This window comes from Canis lupus, chromosome 10 (assembly GCF_003254725.2).
Source record: "Canis lupus dingo isolate Sandy chromosome 10, ASM325472v2, whole genome shotgun sequence".
Classification (NCBI taxonomy): domain Eukaryota; kingdom Metazoa; phylum Chordata; class Mammalia; order Carnivora; family Canidae; genus Canis; species Canis lupus.
This window is the reverse complement of record NC_064252.1, coordinates 44,049,031-44,071,040: the sequence shown is the minus strand read 5'-3', so window position 1 is coordinate 44,071,040 and position 22,010 is coordinate 44,049,031. Positions and strand designations below refer to the sequence as shown.

Genomic DNA, 22,010 nt, shown 5'->3' with positions numbered 1-22,010 from the left:
CGTGAAATCTTTTTTTAATGGAACAGCCTGCATTCTATAAGAGCACACTTTGGAAAAAGATGGTTACACTGCCATCTTCAATACAGGCCTAACAATAGCAAAAGGTGACATTGTGTGTGCCTGAAAGGTTCGAAATCTGATTAAGAATTTGGGAATTTGATAAAAGTCAACAGACATCACATGAAGAATTTTGGGGTGATACAATCTGGTTTTGAAGGAGAGAGGAGGCCACACAGGAAGGTGGCTTGCCAGAGGGAACTAATCTGGCTGCCTTCCCACCATATTCCAGGCATCCCTTAGGGAATTCAAGGCTTAAGAATCTGACCAGGACACAGAATTTCACATTTGCCCTTCAAGAAATAAAGCCCCTCTAGCCAGCAAGCAAACTAAAGTGAAAGGTTAAGATTACTAGGTTCAGGAACTAAACACTGTGTGTAAAAACAACAAACACACCACCAAACCAAACAAAAATGATTCAGTTTAAAGACGGGGTTACAGACTGAATTGAGTCTTCTTAAAATTCGTATGTTGAAATTCTAATACTCGATACCTCAGAATGTGACAACTGTAACTAGAGATAGGGCCTTGAAAGAGGTAAGCAAGGTAATGAGGTCATATACAAGTGGGTCCTAATCCAGTCTGACCCTTTAAGAAGAGGTTAGGTCATAGACACATAAAGAAAAAAGACTACGTGACAACACAGGGAGTAGACATACAACCCTGCTGACAGGGCTGGACTTCCAGCTCTAGGAATCTTGAGAAAATAAATTTCTGTTACTTAAGACACCAAGTCGGTGCCATTTTGTTATGGCAGCCTTAGGAAACTAACAGAGATGGCTAGAAGAGGAAGTCTAAATGTGGATTTCACATGCGGATTTTTTTTTTTTTTTTTTTTTAATTTATTTATGATAGTCACACAGAGAGAGAGAGAGAGGCAGAGACACAGGCAGAGGGAGAAGCAGGCCCCACATACCGGGAGCCCGATGTGGGATTCAATCCCGGGTCTCCAGGATCGCGCCCTGGGCCAAAGGCAGGCGCCCAACCGCTGCGCCACCCAGGGATCCCCACATGCGGCTTTAAATACACTTACTATACTAGTTCCTTCTTACATAAGCCTGCAGTAACATGTGTTATTAAAACAAACTGTACTGTCTAATGAGGCAATTTGCTAGCTTGATTTTATAAGGTTAATTATTCTTCCAATTCAATCTCTATCAAAATGTACTATTTCAGATTTCCAACACTAATACATTTTTTTAAGTTATTTACTAGGGGGTCAGGAAGCTTTCAAAATAATCTACCATAAAGTGGCATTTTGGTCATTTAATATTTGATAGCCTGTAATAGAACCTTCTAGGTTGCTTCAGATATACTTTTATTAAGCTTAAGAATATACATCTAAAAATATCACTAAATCCACTTTTGTAAGCAAATGGATTTAAAAAACATCAAAAATGCATCGTCTTGAACTCTCTCCACCATAAATACACAGGAGCTTTGTGAAACTAACAGTGTGTTTTTAACAAATAGGATTATCTGAAACAGTATCAAGGATTACTGCATGGTTTAGAGAAATTTCCTAGAAAGAGCTATCTACCAGAGCAAATAAATCTAAATATTTAGTAACTGTGACAGGAACTGTCCTATAATTATTGTGAAATGAATTGTACTACACAAAAAACCTGCATCTCTTCAAGGTCCCAAAAGGGCAACTGATTTTCAGTTATAATTAATTAAATTTGATGATTTCTCTATGGAAAGATTTTTACAAGCTAAGTTAGCCATGCAGTAACTACACACGATATAAAATAACAAAGCATCCTGGCCCTTAGCGGAGAAAGGTGAAGATGGACATTTTAATTTTACTTCTACCTCTGAGTTACCAAAATGTAATCACTTCATCTTTAGGTTTTATTCTTCCTGATAGGATTCATATATTTTCTACTTTTAAAGCAATTTGTTTACTAAACTCAGAAACCTGTCACGAGTCCATTAATATAATTTTATAAACAGGGGAACCAATTCTCAAAACTTTCTATTTAACCTAGAAGTACAATTTTAATTATGATTTAAAGGATCAGAAGTCAATTTTATCATATTCTCCTTAAAATGATTTCTAGGAATTCCCTGATCTTGCCAGGTGAGAAATATTTAAAGTAAAATACTTGAGAAATAGAAGTAAAAGATAACATTCAGGTCCTAATTAGTCAACTGAGGGGATTAATAATTGAGGAATTTCAAATTCTGTTTCTCTTGGCACTCAATCACGGATAAAAAAAAATTGATTCCTGTTGTGGAAAAAAGAATAATGTCATAAAACTATGAAAAGCATTAATAGATGTTTATAATAAACCAAAGTTAAAAAGCAAAGATCTGTATTTACCTGGTAGATTACTAACTAGCTGACCTCTGATAAAATCATCTACCTCTTCTGGTTTTAAGTGGTACTGGCCATCTGGTTTTGCTTTTCTAGTTGCCATTCTAGCAAGGAGAATATTAGAACCTATAAAGTAAAAAAAAAAAAAGTTTTAAAAAAATATTCACCATTATTTTTTAATTTCTTAACAAAGACATCTACAGATAGGTTACCTATCAAATTTCTTTCAAAAACAATGAAAAATAATTTTGCAATTCTGATCATTTCAAATACAGTAAAACTGGCAGAATTTTGTTAAATATGACAGATTATAGCCCACATGGTTACTGGATAGAGATTTCCCTTGTTCCCAAATAAGTGTCATTTCAATATCTCCTACTCTGGTAAAGGAATGGTAAAAGCAGTCCCTAACTTTATGATGGGAGATGCAGGCAATAAGGATAATGATCAGAAATTTAATCATCCTGCCAATCAGTGAGTCCAGGGCGAGCAGGAAAATAAAGCCAAAGGAATGCTACTGGATAGGGGGGAAAAGTGAGCCTGAAGAACCCAAAGTCTCACTATATAATCAGAACATGTGCAGTGGAAACTGCGGGTGTGAGAGTCTTAAAAACAGATAGTGACAGTATGGTGTGGACATGGAGAAGTAAAGCAGAGCAGAGGAAAAGGGTACAGGAGACAGAGATGGTGTCAGGGGTCTCAGAGAGGAGGATGTTGGAATTTATGGAAGACGTAAAAATGGACATGCCTCAGTTTTATGGGAGCCTTATGTAACAGTGTTTTCCCAGGGTAAATATGTAAATATTCATGAAGAGAAAAAGTTCTGCAAAGTGACACCAAAATGGTAACAGTGGTGAATCGTGGAGAGGCAAAAGGGGGTGAGGAGTGGAAATATTGTATCACATGGGATTTTCATTTTAATTGCTTGATTGAATCTAAAAGAATGTAGTACTCATATTGTCACACCTATAAATTAAAAAGTATAATTTAAACAACTACACCCATGCCAGATACTGGAAAACAGAAAATAAGCCCTAAATGAATGCTGGGAAGGATGTGAAGGCCAAACAGGGGAGCAGAAAGGTTGCTAGCTAGGAAATAGAGGAATGCTATGAATGTATTAATCATCTATTTTATTTTCTGTATCTTATGTTTTGATATCTTAAAACTCTTGCTGGCTGGGGAGAGATGACCCTCCCAGTGCTAGCTACTTTCTAAGAATAGCAAACAACTAACTCCTTTGGGAGCCCTCCTCGCATATGCAAGCCAGCCACCGTCAACCTTCTCCTTACCAAGGTCACACACAAAGATGGTATTTTCTTGCCCTAACTCATCCAGGCAGGGTACAAGGCAACTACAGATCCCAGCTTACAAAGGCCTAAGGGGAACACAGGATTATCCAAAACAGTGAATCCAAAGCTTTTATTCCACTCAGCCCAACTTTTCCCACAGAAATCCCAATATAGGCTCTGGTCTAGGATTTCCCGTCATTCCTGCTTCTGCCTCCTGACCAAAACTGGGGGTTCCTCACGTGGCCCTGCATGGTGCAGCATGCCTTCTCCTCCCACCTTGGGAAGTGTAAGTAATAAAAATCTTTCCACAGTATTGGCTTCTCTGTGTCATTACTCAGTTCTCTCCAGAAATTAAAACCCCAAGGGTACAAATGACACCAAGAACTTCAGAGGAATAAGAATGGAAGAGGAGTGGTTGGAAATAACAATGACAAGCTAAAAGGAAGTTCTATCTACCTCCCATGCCTGGAACTACAGAATACTGGAGAGAACACGAGTAAAGAGGCATCCTGGTAGGAGCTATTCAATAGAGTATGTTCTGAGAGAAGGAGGGGACTCAGGGAAGCTGAGGTGTCAGAGACGGCTCCACCAAACAAGGACAAATGGTGGAAGTGGCTGAGGAAACTAAGCACAAGGGTTAAAGACAAAACAAGGGGTGGGGAGAGACAGGACAATCATCGAGGGCCAACAGTTGATAAGGATGACTTCTGGAATTGAGAGTGAAGACAGGACTGGTGGAGTACTCCAGGAAGCTAAAGTTCATAAAGTAACTTAATTACAACAAGACTCACAATAACACTTAACTCCCAATCACCCCCAACCACATTGCTTTAAAGAAGGCTTTTGGTTCATTTAAAAAGAGTATGTTTACAAATACTGAATTCACTTCTCCCCATTTTTGAAAAACTAGAAATATTCCAACTTGTTTAACCCAAAGACAGTATCATCATCATCCATTTACTTACCTTTCTAACACTTCTACCTCATGTATTGCACAAATGTGACCAATGCTAAGAATGGTCTTAGAAGTCAGAGGCCTATGCAGTACAGTAAAAAAAAAACAACCTGAACAATTACTCCAAAAAATTAAATGATATTCAATGATCATTTAGCAATGCTTTGAGTACAATAAATAATACAAGATAAGCTAGATACTAACCAATTCCAACAGAGGCCGCACATTTGGTCTGGTCTTTGATTTCTGTGCGGACAGCATTTGCAAATTCATCAGGTGTAAGTCTGGTCTCTGCAAGGATTTCAGTGATATCTACCAGTGCTTCATCACAACTGACAGCTTCGATGTTATGTGTGTAGCTGTTGACACAAAGCAAAGGCAATGAATCACCTGGCAGCTTGCCCTCTAGTAGACACAAATGTGGCAGGGTCGAGTCTTCCCCTGGCATCTTTCTTCATTTCCTTTTAAGACTTTTTAAAATGCTAAAAAAAAAAAGTATTAGCATTTTAGCATTTTAATTAAAGTGGCCTAAGTGCCATTATTTAGTCACCTAATTTTTAACTGCAAAACCTATTGATTAGTATTTTCTCATTTTCCGTATTAACTACCAAAAATGCAGCAGATATTACCATTCCTGTTTCTCTATGCTGAGGATACCTTTGTAAAGCTCTGAATAGTTGAAAAGTAGTGTGCAAATTAAAACTATCGTAACATTTAACCTAAGAAGTATTTAAACATGGTTTACCAGAATCCTAAACAGATAGAAAAATCGCATAAATCAAAATAATTGATGATCTCCTAAACAAAAACACCACAACTGAATATCTTTTACTGTAGCAGGCCTAGGATACAGGATATAAAGACCAATCACCCCCAAATACCTGTCTGAAAGGACACAAACTACATTCCCTTAATGTGGAAATACTTTGGGTTTTGGTCATGATCTACTGACACAAAAGACTTGTTTTAATTAGCTAGAGAGGAAGAAAAGAAAAAGCAGAGTTATCCTATGGCTCCAAAGGTAATTAAATATGCAGACCACAAATGGAAGGCAACCAGAAAGGCCTCAAGGTCAAAAACGTACCTTCAATAACTTACTAGTTAACATATACTATGCCTTATCTCACCACCTTACTGCAGGTTACAAATCAGAATTGGCTGTATTCATTTAAGAAATGAGTATTTGGTTTACACCTAAGGGTGAAATCTCCAAGAGCAGAAGGGTATACCTGATAGCAATTCTGCTTCCCAGTGAAAGCTGCCCTGAGGCAGAAATAATATGAAGCCGAGGTAGCATTTCCAAAGGGTGGCAGGAGAATGACACTGTACATTTTTCCCCCCCCAAGCATAGCCACGTGCCACTGACAATGTCTCCAAAGACTAAAATGATCTCAGAACCAGTATGTGTCACAGCTCTCTTTCAAATCTCCCTGATGTGAGACTCAGGCTGGTAGGTAGGTAGCTGCCTGAATGCCTCAATGCTCATAACATAGAACAGAGGAGTACCACTCCCCAGCTCAATCATCCATTCCCAGCCCTCATCTGGATGCTTTTATCGACCTCAGCGCTGGAACAGGAATTTTTTTTTTTTAAAGATTTTATTTATTTATTCACGAGAGACAGAGAGAGAGAGAGAGAGAGGCAGAGACACAGGCAGAGGGAGAAGCAGGCTCCATGCAGGGAGCCCGATGTGGGACTCGATCCCGGGACTCCAGGATCACGCCCTGGGATGAAGGTGGCACTAAACCACTGAGCCACCCGGGCTGCCCTGTGGAACCGGATTTAAAAACACACTTTCCCCTGGTAACACCAACATTCCCATATGTGGGATCTTAAAGACAGCTATGATTATAAACGGCTTATCATTCAGCACTCAGAGCTACAAACTAATGCCAGATAATTTCATCTGGTCCTTTTATTTTCTTTTTCCTGCTCAAGTAGACACTGGATTTCGTTTCTCTATACGGGATCAGCAGTCATCAACAGTTATTTGTATTTAATAGATATTCAATAAATATTCAAAATAATGCAAAGGAGAGAGGAAGAAGTGAAGACAGAGGTGCAAGAATTATCTTTCAGAACATTAATACCCTCCAAAGGTTGATGAACCTTGGCCTACTGTCCAGATGCCTGTTTTGGTAAGTATTTAATGGAACACAGTCACACCCACTCACTAATATATGTGTCTGTGGCTTTCACTTTATACAGCAGAGTTGAGCAGTTGAAACACAGACCTTATCTAGTCCTTTACAGAAAAAATATGCCGACTCCTGCTTTGGAGCATACGTTGCCTGCCATGAACTTATTTTAAATTTTGAGTTTTGAATCAATGTTAAATATATCTATACTGAGGACACTTGAGTGGGTCAGAGGCTGAGTGTCTGCCTTCAACTCAGGTTGTGATCCTGGATCCCAGGATTGAGTCCTGTATTAGGCTCCTAACAGGGAGCCTGCTTCTCTCTCTGCCTAGGTCTCTGCCTCTTTGTCTCTCTCAAGAATAAAATCTTAAAATCAATCAATCAATCATCCTATACTGTATATAAAAGTTAATCTCCTTTTCTCAAGCCAACTATCAACCACCCTAAAACTATTACTAAAAACTTTTATAAAAACTAACTTTTGGCAAACCTAATGATTTTAGAATATAAATGGTTTTAGAATCTCTACTTGTTAATCCATCAGTTCTGATTATAAACAAAACTATAATTCAAATGTAATAAAAGAAAATAACTAGATTAAAAAAATGCCAATCCTTCATCTGTCTGGTTCCAGAGGAAGAAAACGAGAGCCACTGAGTTGAAGTTATATAGGCAGAGAATCAGTTTACACCGACATCAAGAATCATCTGAACAGTCTGAGCAGTGCAAACATGTATCTTAAGATTGAGCTACTGACTGCTGGAGTTGCTGACGATAGGGTTCCTGAAAGAAAGAAGAGTCCACCAAAAGTGGCCCTGACAACCCTAAAGAACACCAGACTCTCTTCAGTATCAGATACAGAAGCAAAAGAACAGACACGGAAGTGACTGCAGCATACGATGTACCTTGCCAGTGTTTCATACATTGTTCGTGCAACTTCTTTATATGCATGAAAATCATATGGAACGGCCTGAAGATTAGGACAAAGTTGTTTAGCTTGCCCAAAAAACATTCCATTCTTGATGCCAACTTGTCTAGAGAAAGAATAAAACACAAGGGAGGTTATACTAGGAATAACTTTCAAATGCAAAACCAAATACCAAATGTTGACAGTATCTCCCCATGCCACTAATACATAATTTTCACTTAATTCTCATTAGGGATAAACAACAAGCATTAAAAAAAAACTTACAAGTTTGTTTCCCCCCCAAAGGAAAATTGCACAATTGCCTGATTAGTGTAAATGACATGTGTAGATGTGCAAAAATATGTTATTAAAAGACCAGGTTTGGCGCTTGTCTGTCTCTGAAGATTTCTCCTAAGACTCAGACCTCTGGCCCCTTTGCAGAGATGCCAGCATGCCATATGCTGGTGATATCACAACCACCACAGAGCAGGAATGTGCTGTCAAAAAGAGGTTTTCTTCCCCTAACACATGGCACAGTTTGGCCAGGGTTCATCCCCCAAAGACAAAGAATATAAACGAAAGAACTACACAAAACAGTGCTATGTGACAAACAGACAAAATGTACTCATCCTATTACCACCCAATTCCCAATTGACCAATTCCATGCTCCTGAAGTGGCTCCACAGTGGTTGAGATGCCAACAGCATTGTATATGGTAGGACATCACTCTGGGCAGGAGCCAGGGTTCCAGAACTTTGAGGGACCTAATTGAAAATGGTAAATTTTAAATCTTTTGCGTGTCTTAATGCCCCACATTACCTCTGATATTTGGAGCATTCAGCACAAAACTATAATTATGGAATTATACATAATTAAGTAAAATTCCATTTGACCACTCTGCAACGAATCAAGAAAAATACTTTAAAGTAAAAACAAGCAAAATAACAAGCACTAGTTTCACCAGATTACTTATTACTATGTAGATACATCAAATAGTTATTCTAGACATTCATTCAATAAATATTTACCAAGTGCTTACTTAGTATGGGGGTATAGCCACACTAAGTTTGGAGAATCAATATACAAATACTAGGCTTCAATTACTCAGAGGTCTCTGGCACCCTCCCCATCTCAGACCACCACTGAGAGCCAAGAAGGAAAAGAATCTTCCAAGTTACTCAGAAGTAAATGCAAAATCATATCCATTTCTTATGGACACGAAGACAGTAATAAATTATCTGACTGCAAAGTTCCCAGTAGACGAGAAACATCTAATAGGAAGGAAAAGTGACAGTAAAAGAAGCGATGAATAACAAACAGCATGGTAAAGATTTTTTCATTAATTCAACAAAAATTTATGTCTCAGGCATTTTGTGGGATAGTGGGCAAAAAGATGGTAAACAAAACAGATCGCATGATGTTCACAAGGATGATTCTGCACTCACCCAACAAAGGATAGATTATATATAGTCAATGGACCTTGTTCAGTAAGGCAGGGAAGTATAATAGTTCTGAAGTCTATACAGAAGTACATACAATTTAAGACATTTTTAATAATGCTGGTTATATAGCTTCGGCATGCAAAGGCTAAGCTTACAAATTAAAGGTAATTCATTTTTTTAAAAAAATGTGTTATGTAATTGCTATAAATACCATATTCTTTTATTTACAATAATTTCATTTCATTTTTTACGTATTCAAAAATTCTCAGGGACGTATTACTTAGCAAAACATAATACATCTACTTAATGTATTCATGCACATACTTGTCTTGGAGAGAAATGTTTAGGTGCCACTAGACACCATAAGGAAGTTACAAACAAACAAGGAAGACTAAGAGGTTTCCTATATTATTAAAGGAAGCAAAATACTCTGAGTTGGTAGTTGGGAAACTGGATTTGGTTCATATAAAATAAATGAGTAAAGGCAAATACACAACAGTCTGAAGTGACTCTCTGCTACAGTGACTTATCTATTCCTGTCACCAGGTCCCACGCAGGATAAACTATAAACTACCAATACTTCATCAGTGTGTGATGCAAAAAAAGATTATTTGCAGGTTCACACTGCACATGTACGCTGCTGTCCATTCAATATGTTAATAGGTATCCATATCACTAAGAACAGTAAAGCGTCCTTACAAAAACATTCAAAAATGATTTGATCTTAAAAAATACGTGATTCTATTACCCATTCATCCGTGTATCTACCTTCTCACTTATGTATAAAGCTTACGCCTTCTGGTGAATAAAACTACTAACAATAATGCATATTCTAATGCATCCTACCTTTCCAGGATTTCTACCATCTCATGTGCACACACCATCCTTTGCAGACCCATTATTAGTCTGTGTCTACTGGAAACTCACCAATGTATAGAACTGGGATGATCATCCCCACAATCCAGTCCCCACTCCAATCCTAGAAACATTTCTCTGATACAATTGTGAATATATGTATTTTTTTAAAAATCTTTTCACCTAAGGAAAATACAATTATTGGACCACCACAAGAAAAGAATATCAAGAATTGTTTTCTAGACTTTCATTATCAACAGCTTTCTACAAAATGAAAATCACAAGTAAGAAACAAAACCGAATTGCTGTGGATCTTGTGGGCCAATTTCCCAACTTACACTCAAATTCATTTTCATCACTTTATGAATCTCCTTAAAATAATTGCCACCTAAGTGGCTTGCTGCATAGTATTTGGCCCATGTATCGTCACCCCAATTATTTTCTAATACATTCAGCTTGAAATAGCTAATCCAATAGGACTGCAATATCCAAACACCAAAAAAAGCCTAGAGCCTAGACAGGAGTCCAAAGCCAGCAGGAACAGGAAAACACTTTTACCCCCGAAGTAGACTTGCTATCCCCTACTCCCCACATCCAGCCAGAACTCAGCTTGTAGGCAGTACAGAGAGGGTAGGGCTTTCATCTCATTACCAGTTGAGCAGAACTCAAATGCTGACAGAGCATATCTGAGCTTCACCATACTCTCCACATATGAACACAAATTCAGCTCTAAACTGCCTGGGCTAATAAAAATACGGTAATCCAGAATGCATCTGTATTTGACTTACTGTTTTTATTAAGTTTTTGACTCTTGGGCTACATTATCAACTAACAATTAAAAGATTAAAACATAATTCTGTTGGTAAGAAAGGCAAAGTTAGTCTAGGACTAAAAGTTTCACATGTCGTAAATGAAAAATAATTTAAATATTTTATGATTATGCTTATTTGATTACAAAGTTTTCTTGAATATCTTTTAAATAAAATAATTGGCAAGATTTTAAACTATTTCAGTTAGATGATGTTGAGATATTTTATGTTCCTTTTAGACAATCCCAACTTTTAATCAGCACTGAAAAATGTTAAATATATCAAATCATGATGCTGTACACCTGAAAGTACTGTAATGTTGTATGTCAACTATACCTCAATAAAAAGAAAAGTATGCATGACAAAGCCGTAAGTAAAAAAGACCAAAAAATAGAATTGATAGAGGACTCTGTTTTTAATTAAATACTTGAATACTTGCCAACAATGTGTAAATACCTGCTGTGTTATAAAGGTAAAAATGTCTGCTCAGTTACCAGGAAAGAAAAAAATAGACTGTTCTTTTAAATTAATTCATTACCTCTAGTACAACTAAATTTGTACTAGATTTTGTACTAGATTATCTTACAACTAGTACAACTGATTATTTTTAAATGACTGATTCTTTTTTTAAGTATGACGAACTTGTATATATGCCTGTTTCTTCTTCTACTGAACCAGCCCACTGTGAAGAGAGTTTATGCTTACTGCAATATAAAGTTATACATACAAAGCTGGTACTAATGAGTTGACAACACTACAATTTTAAGTGTGGAGATTACTGCGTATGCCAATATGGAATTATTATCTTATAATTTAATAGGTGATCAGTTTTAACATTATTTTGAATACTATTAGAGTTTTAAATTACAAGGGATTTTTCTTAGCTATAAAAAAGAATGACTAAATCAGAAGACCATGAAGTCCCTTTCCCATGACAAAACATCTAATTCTTTGGGGCACCTGGGTGGCTCATTCATTTGAGCGTCTGACCCTTGGTTTCAGCTCAGGTCATGATCTTGGTGGGGGGATGGGGGTGGGTCGTGGGATCAAGCCCCATGTAGGGCTCTGCCCTCAGTGTAGAGTTGGCTTGGGATTCTTTCCCTTTCTCCCCCTCCCCCTCTGCCTGCCTCTCTCCTCATGTGTGTACTCTCTCTAATAAATAAATAAAATCTTTTAAATTTTTTTAAAAATATTCAATTCTTTAATTACATGTTTCAAAAGACAATGGTTTAAAAATGACATTGTCTAATTTCTGTTGGTTTCCACTGTCAGACCTACCGATTCATCAGTAAACTGAGGTATTTATTTAAAGTTATCTAGCATTTGTGAAAGGAAAAAAGGAATGAAGGGGATTAAGCCTTGAAATATTTCTTCCCATAACATGTGTAACATAGGCCTGACTGGCACATCTGATCTACTTCAAAAGAATCTCTAGGGGCGCCTGGGTGGCTCAGTTGGGTTAGGTGCCTGCCTTCGGCTTGGGTCATGATCAGGTCCTGGAATCAGGTCCCATGTCGGGCTCCCTGCTCAGCAGGGAGTCTGCTTCTCCCTCTCTCCCTCCCTCATAAATAAATAAACTTTAAAAAAAAAAACCAAAAGAATCTCTAAAAATGATTAAGTTAACTATTCGTAAAGATTACAACACACTTAATTTCCACATACCTGGCTTCATAACTACAAGAGGCAATCTCAGCCTTTGACAAAACAGAATCAATCCCATTTGCTTGTGCAGAATCTTGGTTCTCCCACATTGATGAATCTGGTATCTCTGCTTTAAAAATAACAAAATTTAATGATTATACGTTAAAAATTCATTTTCCTTTTCACTCAAATATATTTTCCATTCCTCTCATACACAAATGTTTAATAAGTTCCGGATATAGTTGTATCCATTAGTACTGGTCTCCTAACTCAATAAAAGAAAAAAACTAGAGTTCTAAAATGGTTTGCTTCCATTCTATACTTCACCATTCTATACTTCATCATATAACACATATAATACATTCAAAGTGTTCCATTTTAGCAAAGATTTGTTTACAAAATGTACCAAAAGATAAATATAAACTATCCCTTTAACAGTCTCTTGAGATGAAAAAGGATGAAAAGTTATCAGGAAGATGAACCCCCTCCTATATTCTTGAAAAGATCACACAGCTCCCTGTAATGGGAAACAGTTAATGGAAAATACACATTTCTCTGAATGTTCTTTGCCGTTTCCTAAATAAACTACCTGCAAAACCGGAGGCTACTTAACAACACACTCAACAAACATCAATTTCCTACAAGTCATTCGATCAAACAATTCATTAGGTCACATATCATAAAGAGGTTTCATCCTACACTTAAGATTTTTTTTCTGAACACACATCAGGAAAAAGAACTTCACAACACTGCCCCCCTTCCAGTAAATTCTACTTAATGGATTAACAATGCATGTTCAATTAAAAACATTAAGTGTGATCAGAATATCAACTGCTTTACAGAAAACAACTCTAGCCTAAACAGTACCACTAACTAGTATCTCTCAATATCCAAACCAAATGTACAGTTTCTCATAAGATTATAAAAGCACATATCTAGAGAGTACTGACTGCATGCCACTTTCCTTCCTTTACCATTAGCTTCACTAGCAATTGAGAAAGATTAAAACACAACTTCAGTTCTTGGTCTCTTGGGATACTACTATGTTCTAAGAATATGCTTTAAAAATATATATTCTTGAAACACAATCTCCTCAGCCATAGTTCTAATGCTGTTAACAAAAATACCACTAATTAGTGAAACAAGCCAAGATGGGCCATTTCAATAAAGTCTAGACAAACCTATTTTGAGTACATTGTAATAATATGTAACCAGCAAACCCAGTATTTCCTTTCTGCTTATTTCAGAGACCTAATGTTCCCTGAAAAATCAGTCAAGTTAAAGCACCATGGCAAAGTGTCTGGCTTTGTGGTCTAAAACAACTGTTCCAGGTCTGACTCCAGAAATTGTCAACATCTTTTACCCAACTATGCAACCAAAATAAGCATTTTTGGATTCCAGCACCCATACACACAAAGCATAAATGCAAATCAAGCCATAAGGTATCTTAATGGGCTCAAATCCCACTTGCCTCTAAAATTAAAACAGCAGAGAATATAATTTGAGCCATGACTCCTGATATATTATGATAAACATATGTTATACCATGAAAAATTAAAAACAGAATGAGGAGCAGATTTCCCTGTTTTACTGAAGCATCTCAGAAGGCTAAATATCAGCTTTCATAGTCCTTATTCTACGCTGAAAATCCAAGAATTTCAAGATTGTCAGCATCACAGTTCAAGAGAGGCTGCTACTAAACCAAACAACAACAAAGAGAGTTGAAGCTTGAAGAGCCACAACCAGCTGCATTTCACAGTTATCACTATGACCTTATTATGCTTTAAAAGCTGTGGAGTTAGGGGACTTCTATTTGAAGGTGTAGTTAAATAATCTACGATACTTGTCTTGAAAATTACAGAAAAATCATGCTTGGGGTGAGAAAACTGTCTGTAGTCCTTGGGCTCCCAATGCCCTGCCTGAGAGGCACCACCTCATGGTTCTCTTCACTGGGCTGGCTGACCTTTTCCACAGTGCAGCAGAGAGCGTGGATCCCTCCACGAGCGCAGTGAGTTGCTTCAAGGGAGATTCAGGGAAATTCAGGGACACACTGTCCTCAGTGGAGGGCAAAGTAGAGAACTGCTCATCAAAACTTGACAAACTAGACGGGCACATGGAGAATGTGGAGGAACGGTTGGAGAAATCAGAGGCCAGGACCCAAGTCTGTGAAAAAGAAATCGCTGAGAATAAATCTATGACTAACACGATTTTAAAAACTGTTGTTCTTTAGAATGAACACTGAAGTTGTTGAAGGGATAAGAAAACATCTGCATCCTGGAATCCAAGAAGGGGTAAAAGGCCCCAACCACAAAATCTTGAGTATAAATGGATTCCAAATGAGGTCATCAATGAGAAGCATCACTGCTGAGTACAGCTGAGGAAGCAGCTTCCAAAGGAAGTCATGGATGGAGAGCCCCTGGTTATGCTGGTCCGTTTAGACAAAGAGTTCTTGAATATGACGAACAAGAAACTCAAGTTTCTATCTATAAAGGGCTGAAGATGCTATTTGTTCTAATGCTTTGCCTAGACACACAAGCTGAAACATCTGAACTGAGTTTTTTTAAAAGTTAGTGTGCAGAAGCCAAAGACTCTAATTCCTAAATAGATCCTCGATATTTTAAAATTTTTGTGTCATGTCTGATAAGGACCCAGAGAAAGAAAGATCAGGGAATAATAAGGAAAGAAGAAAAAAGGCACTGAAAAAACAAGTTCTAAGTACAAGGTTAGCTGCAACCAAACTTTATAATAAAGGACAATCTGTTCATTTTATGTTCAAATATTTTGTTAAGTTCCTAATGGGTCAAAGGCTTAGGAAATAAAAGTGAATGACATCAAGTTAAAGAAAGAATATAAAATGCAAAGTATCAAATTCACCTTTTCTAGTGACAGAAAACTCTATTTTTGACAGTTTTCAGTGGCAAGTGAATTTTCAATATTTCTCCTAATATTTACCTTCTAATTTACCACCCACATTTAGAGTGGAGGGGATGTGAATTATAAAAGGTCATTACAATGTTATGAAAATCCAGTGGTTAAACTGGTGAAGATAATCAAGTAACCAATGACTGTATTCTGTTAATAAACTGCATATGGTCAGATCACTTGTGAAGGAAGGAAAGATATAAGAGGACTAGTTCTCTACTACTCCTAAGGAACGTACGCTTGCCACAGCCAAACTTCTTGATGGAGACTACCAGACTACAGACGTGTGTAGCAAACACAAGATTCTACCTACTGTAGGAACTGAGTGCTGGGTAACTGACCGACGTTACTGAATGCTAAGTCCACGGTATTTTTCCTTCTTTCAATGTTCATTGATTTTTTTTTTTTTTTTTTACTGAGTGCCCAATAGGTGACAAGTATTATGCATTTCCTTAAGCTACTTATTTGTTTTCTAGAAACTTAAGATTTCATCTTTTAAATGCCACACCGAAAATACAAAAAGAAAAACCAATCTACCACAAAACCATACTACCAATACTTCAGAAACTACCCATATTGTCACATACCTCAAACAACTAAATATGAACAAACTCAATACTGGCTACTCCAAGATCTTCTCATGACACACAAAATGTTAGAATCTCAAAAATCTCTTAAAAGATTTAAAAACCAAGAAAACCTTTAGGAAATTGGGAAAATACAGATACACATGAAACAAAAATTTATCTCCTATCATTACTGTCTTTTGCACTCACACTATATAAACAGATAATCACAACCAACAAAAACACTGTAATCCCATAAAGGTCCTCAGAAATGTCCAGTGGTTTTCCTTTTGCCTTAATTTCAGTGAAATCATTTCTAAAATAATCCCAAGTTTTCATAACTGAAAACTAGGAACCAGAAATAATCAGGATGAAATTTCACTGCTTGCCTTCCCATTTCACTGTACCTAAATTTCTGGATACTCTCTGATTAATATTTTTCTGGAAAACTAATTTAAAAAATGTTTTGGCTCTGCAGACAACCATGAGAAAACTGATCAATGACAAAGAATTTAATTTCTAACCAAATATTTCTCAGAGAATTTACTCAGGGGGGAAAACAGATATAAAAATCTTAGTAGTATTGTAAATCATCTAAGTTATGATTTTATTTAATTAATAGCAAAAATATAAAAGCCAGTGAGGCAAGAAAATATTGAAGCAGGTTCAGTAAAGACATGGGGAATGATTTCTGGTATTTATCTTTATTCCAATAAGTGAAATCCTATTGTTTTTTATTCCACTGCTGCATGTAAATCTTTAGCAATATGAACTTTCATTCATGTCTTTACTGTGATCAGTGACCAAACAACTAGTAATTAACTCTCCAGTCTAGAGGCTTCCACAAAATGATGTTCATGATTTTATTTTCATCCCCAATCTAAATGTATACAAAGCAAACTAATCAAACCTTATAACATTCTTCACTCTCTGTCCCAGGAAAATGTCATCATCCAACTCAACAAAGCAGGACTATAAACCAGTCATTTGTACTGCATACAGATTTTTGCCTTAAGATGTCACTGACACCTTTAAAACCCTTGAATGAAAAAGCTAATTATTTCAACTCTTTCATTTCTATAACAACAATACCAGCAGCAAAATCCAGACGTCTTCAACAGGAGCATTATGACTTCAAAGAGAGCTCATTTGTACCTGCTTTGCCTTTCAGGATTTTATTCTGATAATACTGCCACTCCAGCTGGGGGTTAGCACCGGGACGTAAAGGTGCCCTTCCTGTGCCTCTGTTACTTGTAACAGCCACTGGTTTTCCTGGTAGGAAAAGAAAAAAATTATTTTTAAATCGAAGTACAGGAATATTAACAACACTGATAACATGTAAGGGAAAATTTTTCACAAGATTTAAAAAATACAGTTTTTCCTTAGGCATTCATCCATAAAGAAGCTTAACATCTCTAAACATTATTAATTACCATGCAAAGATCATCTAAATTTATCAATACCCCCCTAATTTTGATACATGTATTCAACTTAAAAGCAACGCTATCACTTTGCTTCCCCTTGTTTTTGTTTGGCTTTTTGCAGTAGAAAAAAGTCAACTCTGATTCCAGATTTGAATTGGAGAGGTGGGAAAGGAAAAGAAAAACCAACTCTTATCTCAATTTTTTATATTTCATATCAGAAAAGGGAACATTTAAACTAATCTTTCAATTTTACAAAGCAAAAGGAACAAATCAACCACAATCTGACCTACTATGTAACCCAATGTGAGAACACAGTCCCCCTTCAATTTTTGGTTTAGTTATAAAATCTTTCATTTATCATTTCTTTGTATGTGCATTCAATTACAAGAGATTCTTAAAGCAACAGCACAGATAATTAATATATATGTTACTGAATGCATGTGTTGTACGAATAAAAAAAAATAATGCATCAGAGTGACTCATCAGGCTAAGCTCAATTCTTCAACATTCTAAGCTCCTTTCAAAGCTGAAGCAGTAGCTGCTACTGACAAAAATAAAGCCCTGGTATTAACTGAGCAGCTTCTGTGCTTTCCTTAAAGGAAGAACAAACTAGACTCTCAAAAGAAAACACTAATAGTTACATCTTTAAGCACAGAAAGAACTACTGAAAAATCCAGAATAAATATTTTTAAAAGTACTGCCTCACTCACAAATACCTGAAATTCTATTAAAACTAAGATGACAGCATATCTTAGCAATAATCAATAATGTAAAATTATTCTCTAACCAAAAGGTGGGAATGTGCAGTAGCATCAGGACAGTTAATCAAGTTTATTCAAGAGAGAGAAAGCACAGTGACCCAAGTAGCAGCCATATGCTACCACAAAATTTCCATTTAATAACAAAGTAATAGTATATATATAAAAATACAGAAAATGCCCAGTACCAATCTACATTAGTCTTAGAATGACAGATCCTTCAGCTGAAGAATATTATTCCCTAGACCTGAACTCTATAGGAAGAAAAAAATGTTTCTAATTTCCTTTTATCTTTCTTGATAATTGAGTCCAGAAAAGTTGGAAGCAGAAATTTATTTTGCCAAGGAAAACCAGAATAAGTATTTCTTAAAGCAGATTTTTAGATCCTTTAGAACATATATTTACAATAATGTTAATTTTCTTAAAATATAAACAAGAATACAGACCTTTGAGATCTGGTCTATTTCGTATACCCACTGATACAAAGAAGCAATCCATATCAACATGCATTATACAGCTCTGATGCCTGGGTGAACTCAATACTGACATATTTCCTAGAAGGAAAAAGAGAATGTTCAAACCCCAAACTAATTTTTAGTATTCCAAAAAATCAGGTCTAGTTAATTTTAGAAACTGTATTTTTAAAGTGCCTATAATTAGAATGAAGTTTCCAAAAATATATAGACTCTATTACAGATTATTTTCAAGAGAGGTCAAATTTGTTTCTTTGGTTCTAAAAGTAATTCAGAGATAGACAGTTTCCAAACATAATTTGAAACCAATTATGAAGATACCATATTTTCCTAATCTGAATTCTAATAATTAAGTTTTTAATCGAACGTATAGCTAAATACTTATCTTAAAGTTATTTCTGTGTGCTCAATATTTTATTAAAGTGTATAAAGGTGTTTTCATATATTTAGTTACACTTGGAGCTAAGTAACTTTAAATGACCAGTATTCCATGTAGTCTACAAACATTCCTTGATTAAAAACAAAAACAAAAACAAAACAGTATAATTTCCCACTGTTATTGTTTGGTAGGTATCATGCACTGTTTTAAGACGTGTATTTAAATTCCCACACCAATGCTGAGATAAGTAATCTTATTATGCCCATTTCACAGATTACTATTATGATTTGTTAATAATTATGTTATGCAGCCAGTAAGAGGCTGAGCTGGTAATCAACCCCAGGCAGTCTGATTTGAGCTCTCAAGCCATCACACTGATATCCTAGATGTATTTAGAAAAGTCTATAAAACAAAAATCTACATATGAATTTGTATATATACATAATGTATATAAACTTTCCTCCTTAAGCCATTAAACATTATTAAAAGTCAGGTCTGAAGTATATATGCCACTTTCAAGAAGATAAAGGTGAGTGTCCTCTCCTAAGGACCCTACCTTCTAATCAATCACCCTGGGCTGCATATTTTGATTTAGCAGGGTTATTTTAACCAATCCAGCCACAACTAGAGCTTTCCTCTTTATCAGTTTCATCCTTAGCCCTATTCACTGGCCCTCCAGGGTACACAAGTCTTGGAATTAGAACCCTGAGCTTATATAAAGTTCTAATCTCATAAAGGAATTTTTCGCTGATAAAGAATACTAGTACTGAAGGTAGATCTTCATAATAAGCTTCCAAAAACTTATCCTTACTCCCCAAAGGCCCAGACTATTCCATTTTGACTGTGAAAGCTTTTACCAAGTTCTCACTATGTGCAAGGCACCAAGCCTTTGTTCATGTTATCTTCCCTAAGCTTAGAAGCCCATGAGGTGAGCAGCAGGGACTACCTACCACTCTACCGTGAAGAGGAAACTGAGACCCAGAGAGGTGAACTAACTGGCCCATGGTCCTGCAGGATAAGAGCGGCAGAGCCAGGATTTAGATTCAGGCTATGTTATCAAGCTCCAAAACCATGAACTTCCTTGCTACCCTCTACATTATCTCAAGAAATGATCTGTAAAATAAATCTTATAATTCTTCTGAAGTATTATATACACATAATGTAAACAACCCAAAATAACTGCTTTAAACATTCAAATAGTACAGAACATATATACCATATACCTACTGAATGCTTTCATTCAATATAAAATTAATCACTTTATTCCCACTCATGAAACTAATTTGTAATAGTTCTTTGAAGCTTTCAAAATTAAATGACCTTTACCAGGTAAGGTCAAGGGATGATGTGTGGATAATCAAATACCTATAACATCATTCTAAAATATTTCATAAGTAACAAAGCATTTAGGAATACATCAAACACAACAAACATAACAGAAAAACACCACATGGAGAAGATCTATCACTTTCTAGGACAAAACCATGAGCTTCCCTCTGTACCTCAGTTTCCATGGCTGTTAAGGTAAAGGGTAGTATTAGATAATCTCTGAGATCTCTCTCTAAAAAACAAAACAAAACTGTATATTCTGTAAAAACATCTAAAACCTCAAAGCAGATACTCTTGATAATGACTGCACAGAAATATAGCCTGTCATTGGTTTTGTTCGCTTTTAAAAACAAGTATTAAAAAAAAACCAAAATACAATAACCCATCTACTTTTATGTGAAAATACTTAATCTCACTACAAGTTTACCACTATAATTACAATAGCTATTATGTCAGTTATTTAATAATTTAAAAATCATTAAGATGCCAGCTTCTGGAATTAACAGTTATTCTTGCCAAACCAATTTATTCTTACAGGAGTTTATGCACTGAATATAATACATGTAATACTTCACACATTTCAGAACTTCCACAACTGAAAAGGTCTACATATGAATGCTCAGAATCTCAACCTTGTTACTGTTTAAATTACCTAAAAATATTCAGTTAGCCACATTTAAATCTAAATTTGTAAGAAAATACTTTAATAAATAAGAAAGCTTTCTATAATCTGCTATGCTTACTATAACTTACATAACCCGATATTCCTAAAGACTTATATGAGAGCTTAGTATTGATCAGAACACCAATGACAGCTCAAGAACAAAATGGTCAAGCATGATTGTTTCTTAAGAAAACAATTTTAGTAAGTATCTACCTGTGTCAGTTACAACAAGTGTAGACCTGCCTGTTTTCATTTTTTTTAATTTTTCCCTTCCTGGAAAGACACCACTACTTTGTCTTTGCAGGGTATTGACAAATTCAGTCAATTCACACTTCCACATTGATATGTGATGCAGTCTTGAGCGGGAATAGAAGTCTGAAATAAAATTGCAATCTGAGGGTTTGGATGGCACTAAAGGTGCTGCCTTGCTAAGAGTAGGTACTGAAGAAGTGCTTTTTGTGCTTGAAGGCCCCTGAACAGCAGAGTGGTGAGCACCGTTTATTTTAGTGTTACTGTGCAAAGATGATAAGGAGAAGGAATTAGTTCTGTGTGGATTCCGCACGGTATCTGTGTTTCTAGTGCTTTGTTGGAACTGCTGCACGATGCAGTCTCTGAAGTCAGTGCTATTCTTCTCAGCCTGCTCCTCCTCCTGGGTGAAGTCTGAAGAAAGCCTGCTGGCAACACTGTTGCCCATGGGCACCAAGCAATCCTGCGTCTTTAAGGCACCATTAGAGCTAGGAGTGTGTCCATTAAAAATGGCAGCGCTGTCTCTGTGATGCGGAATTCCATTTTGTTTCCTTCCTGGAAAGATCTGCTCTAGCTCTGTTAAACTAAAATCATTATTTGCATCTTCTTCATTCCAACTGTTCATTCCATTGACTTTGACTTCATTTTCTGTCTCAATCTTCTTAATTATGTGATTTCTACAGCAGGAAAGAAGATTTAATTTCAATTAATGTGTGACTTTCAGGCTAAAACAATTTTTAATGTAAACATGGTCTTAGTGATATGCACTTCAAGATTTCTCTGAAAAATTAAGCCATGAATTTTATATTCTTTCTCTTTCAACAAAAGATAAT

The 22,010-nt window shown here is 36.2% G+C and overlaps 1 protein-coding gene across 10 annotated transcripts in view; it reads right to left on the bottom strand.

Annotated features, from left to right (window-relative positions):
• Positions 1 to 22,010, bottom strand: part of REV1 (REV1 DNA directed polymerase) — a 96,972-nt gene that overhangs the window by 15,716 nt on the left and 59,246 nt on the right. For 5 of the 10 annotated variants that reach the window (XM_025464090.3, XM_049115456.1, XM_025464087.3 and 2 more), the window contains 7 exons: positions 21,145 to 21,854; positions 18,533 to 18,640; positions 17,060 to 17,176; positions 12,438 to 12,546; positions 7,668 to 7,796; positions 4,829 to 4,983; positions 2,384 to 2,503 (listed from right to left, as the gene is read on the bottom strand). In XM_025464090.3, the coding sequence (XP_025319875.2) occupies positions 2,384 to 2,503; positions 4,829 to 4,983; positions 7,668 to 7,796; positions 12,438 to 12,546; positions 17,060 to 17,176; positions 18,533 to 18,640; positions 21,145 to 21,854 (1,448 nt within the window). Of the gene's footprint in view, positions 1 to 2,383; positions 2,504 to 4,828; positions 4,984 to 7,667; positions 7,797 to 8,306; positions 8,426 to 12,437; positions 12,547 to 14,379; positions 14,533 to 17,059; positions 17,177 to 18,532; positions 18,641 to 19,494; positions 21,105 to 21,144; positions 21,855 to 22,010 lie in introns of those variants that run through there. The other 5 variants (XM_025464079.3, XM_025464104.3, XM_025464111.3 and 2 more) reach the window with 5 other exon arrangements.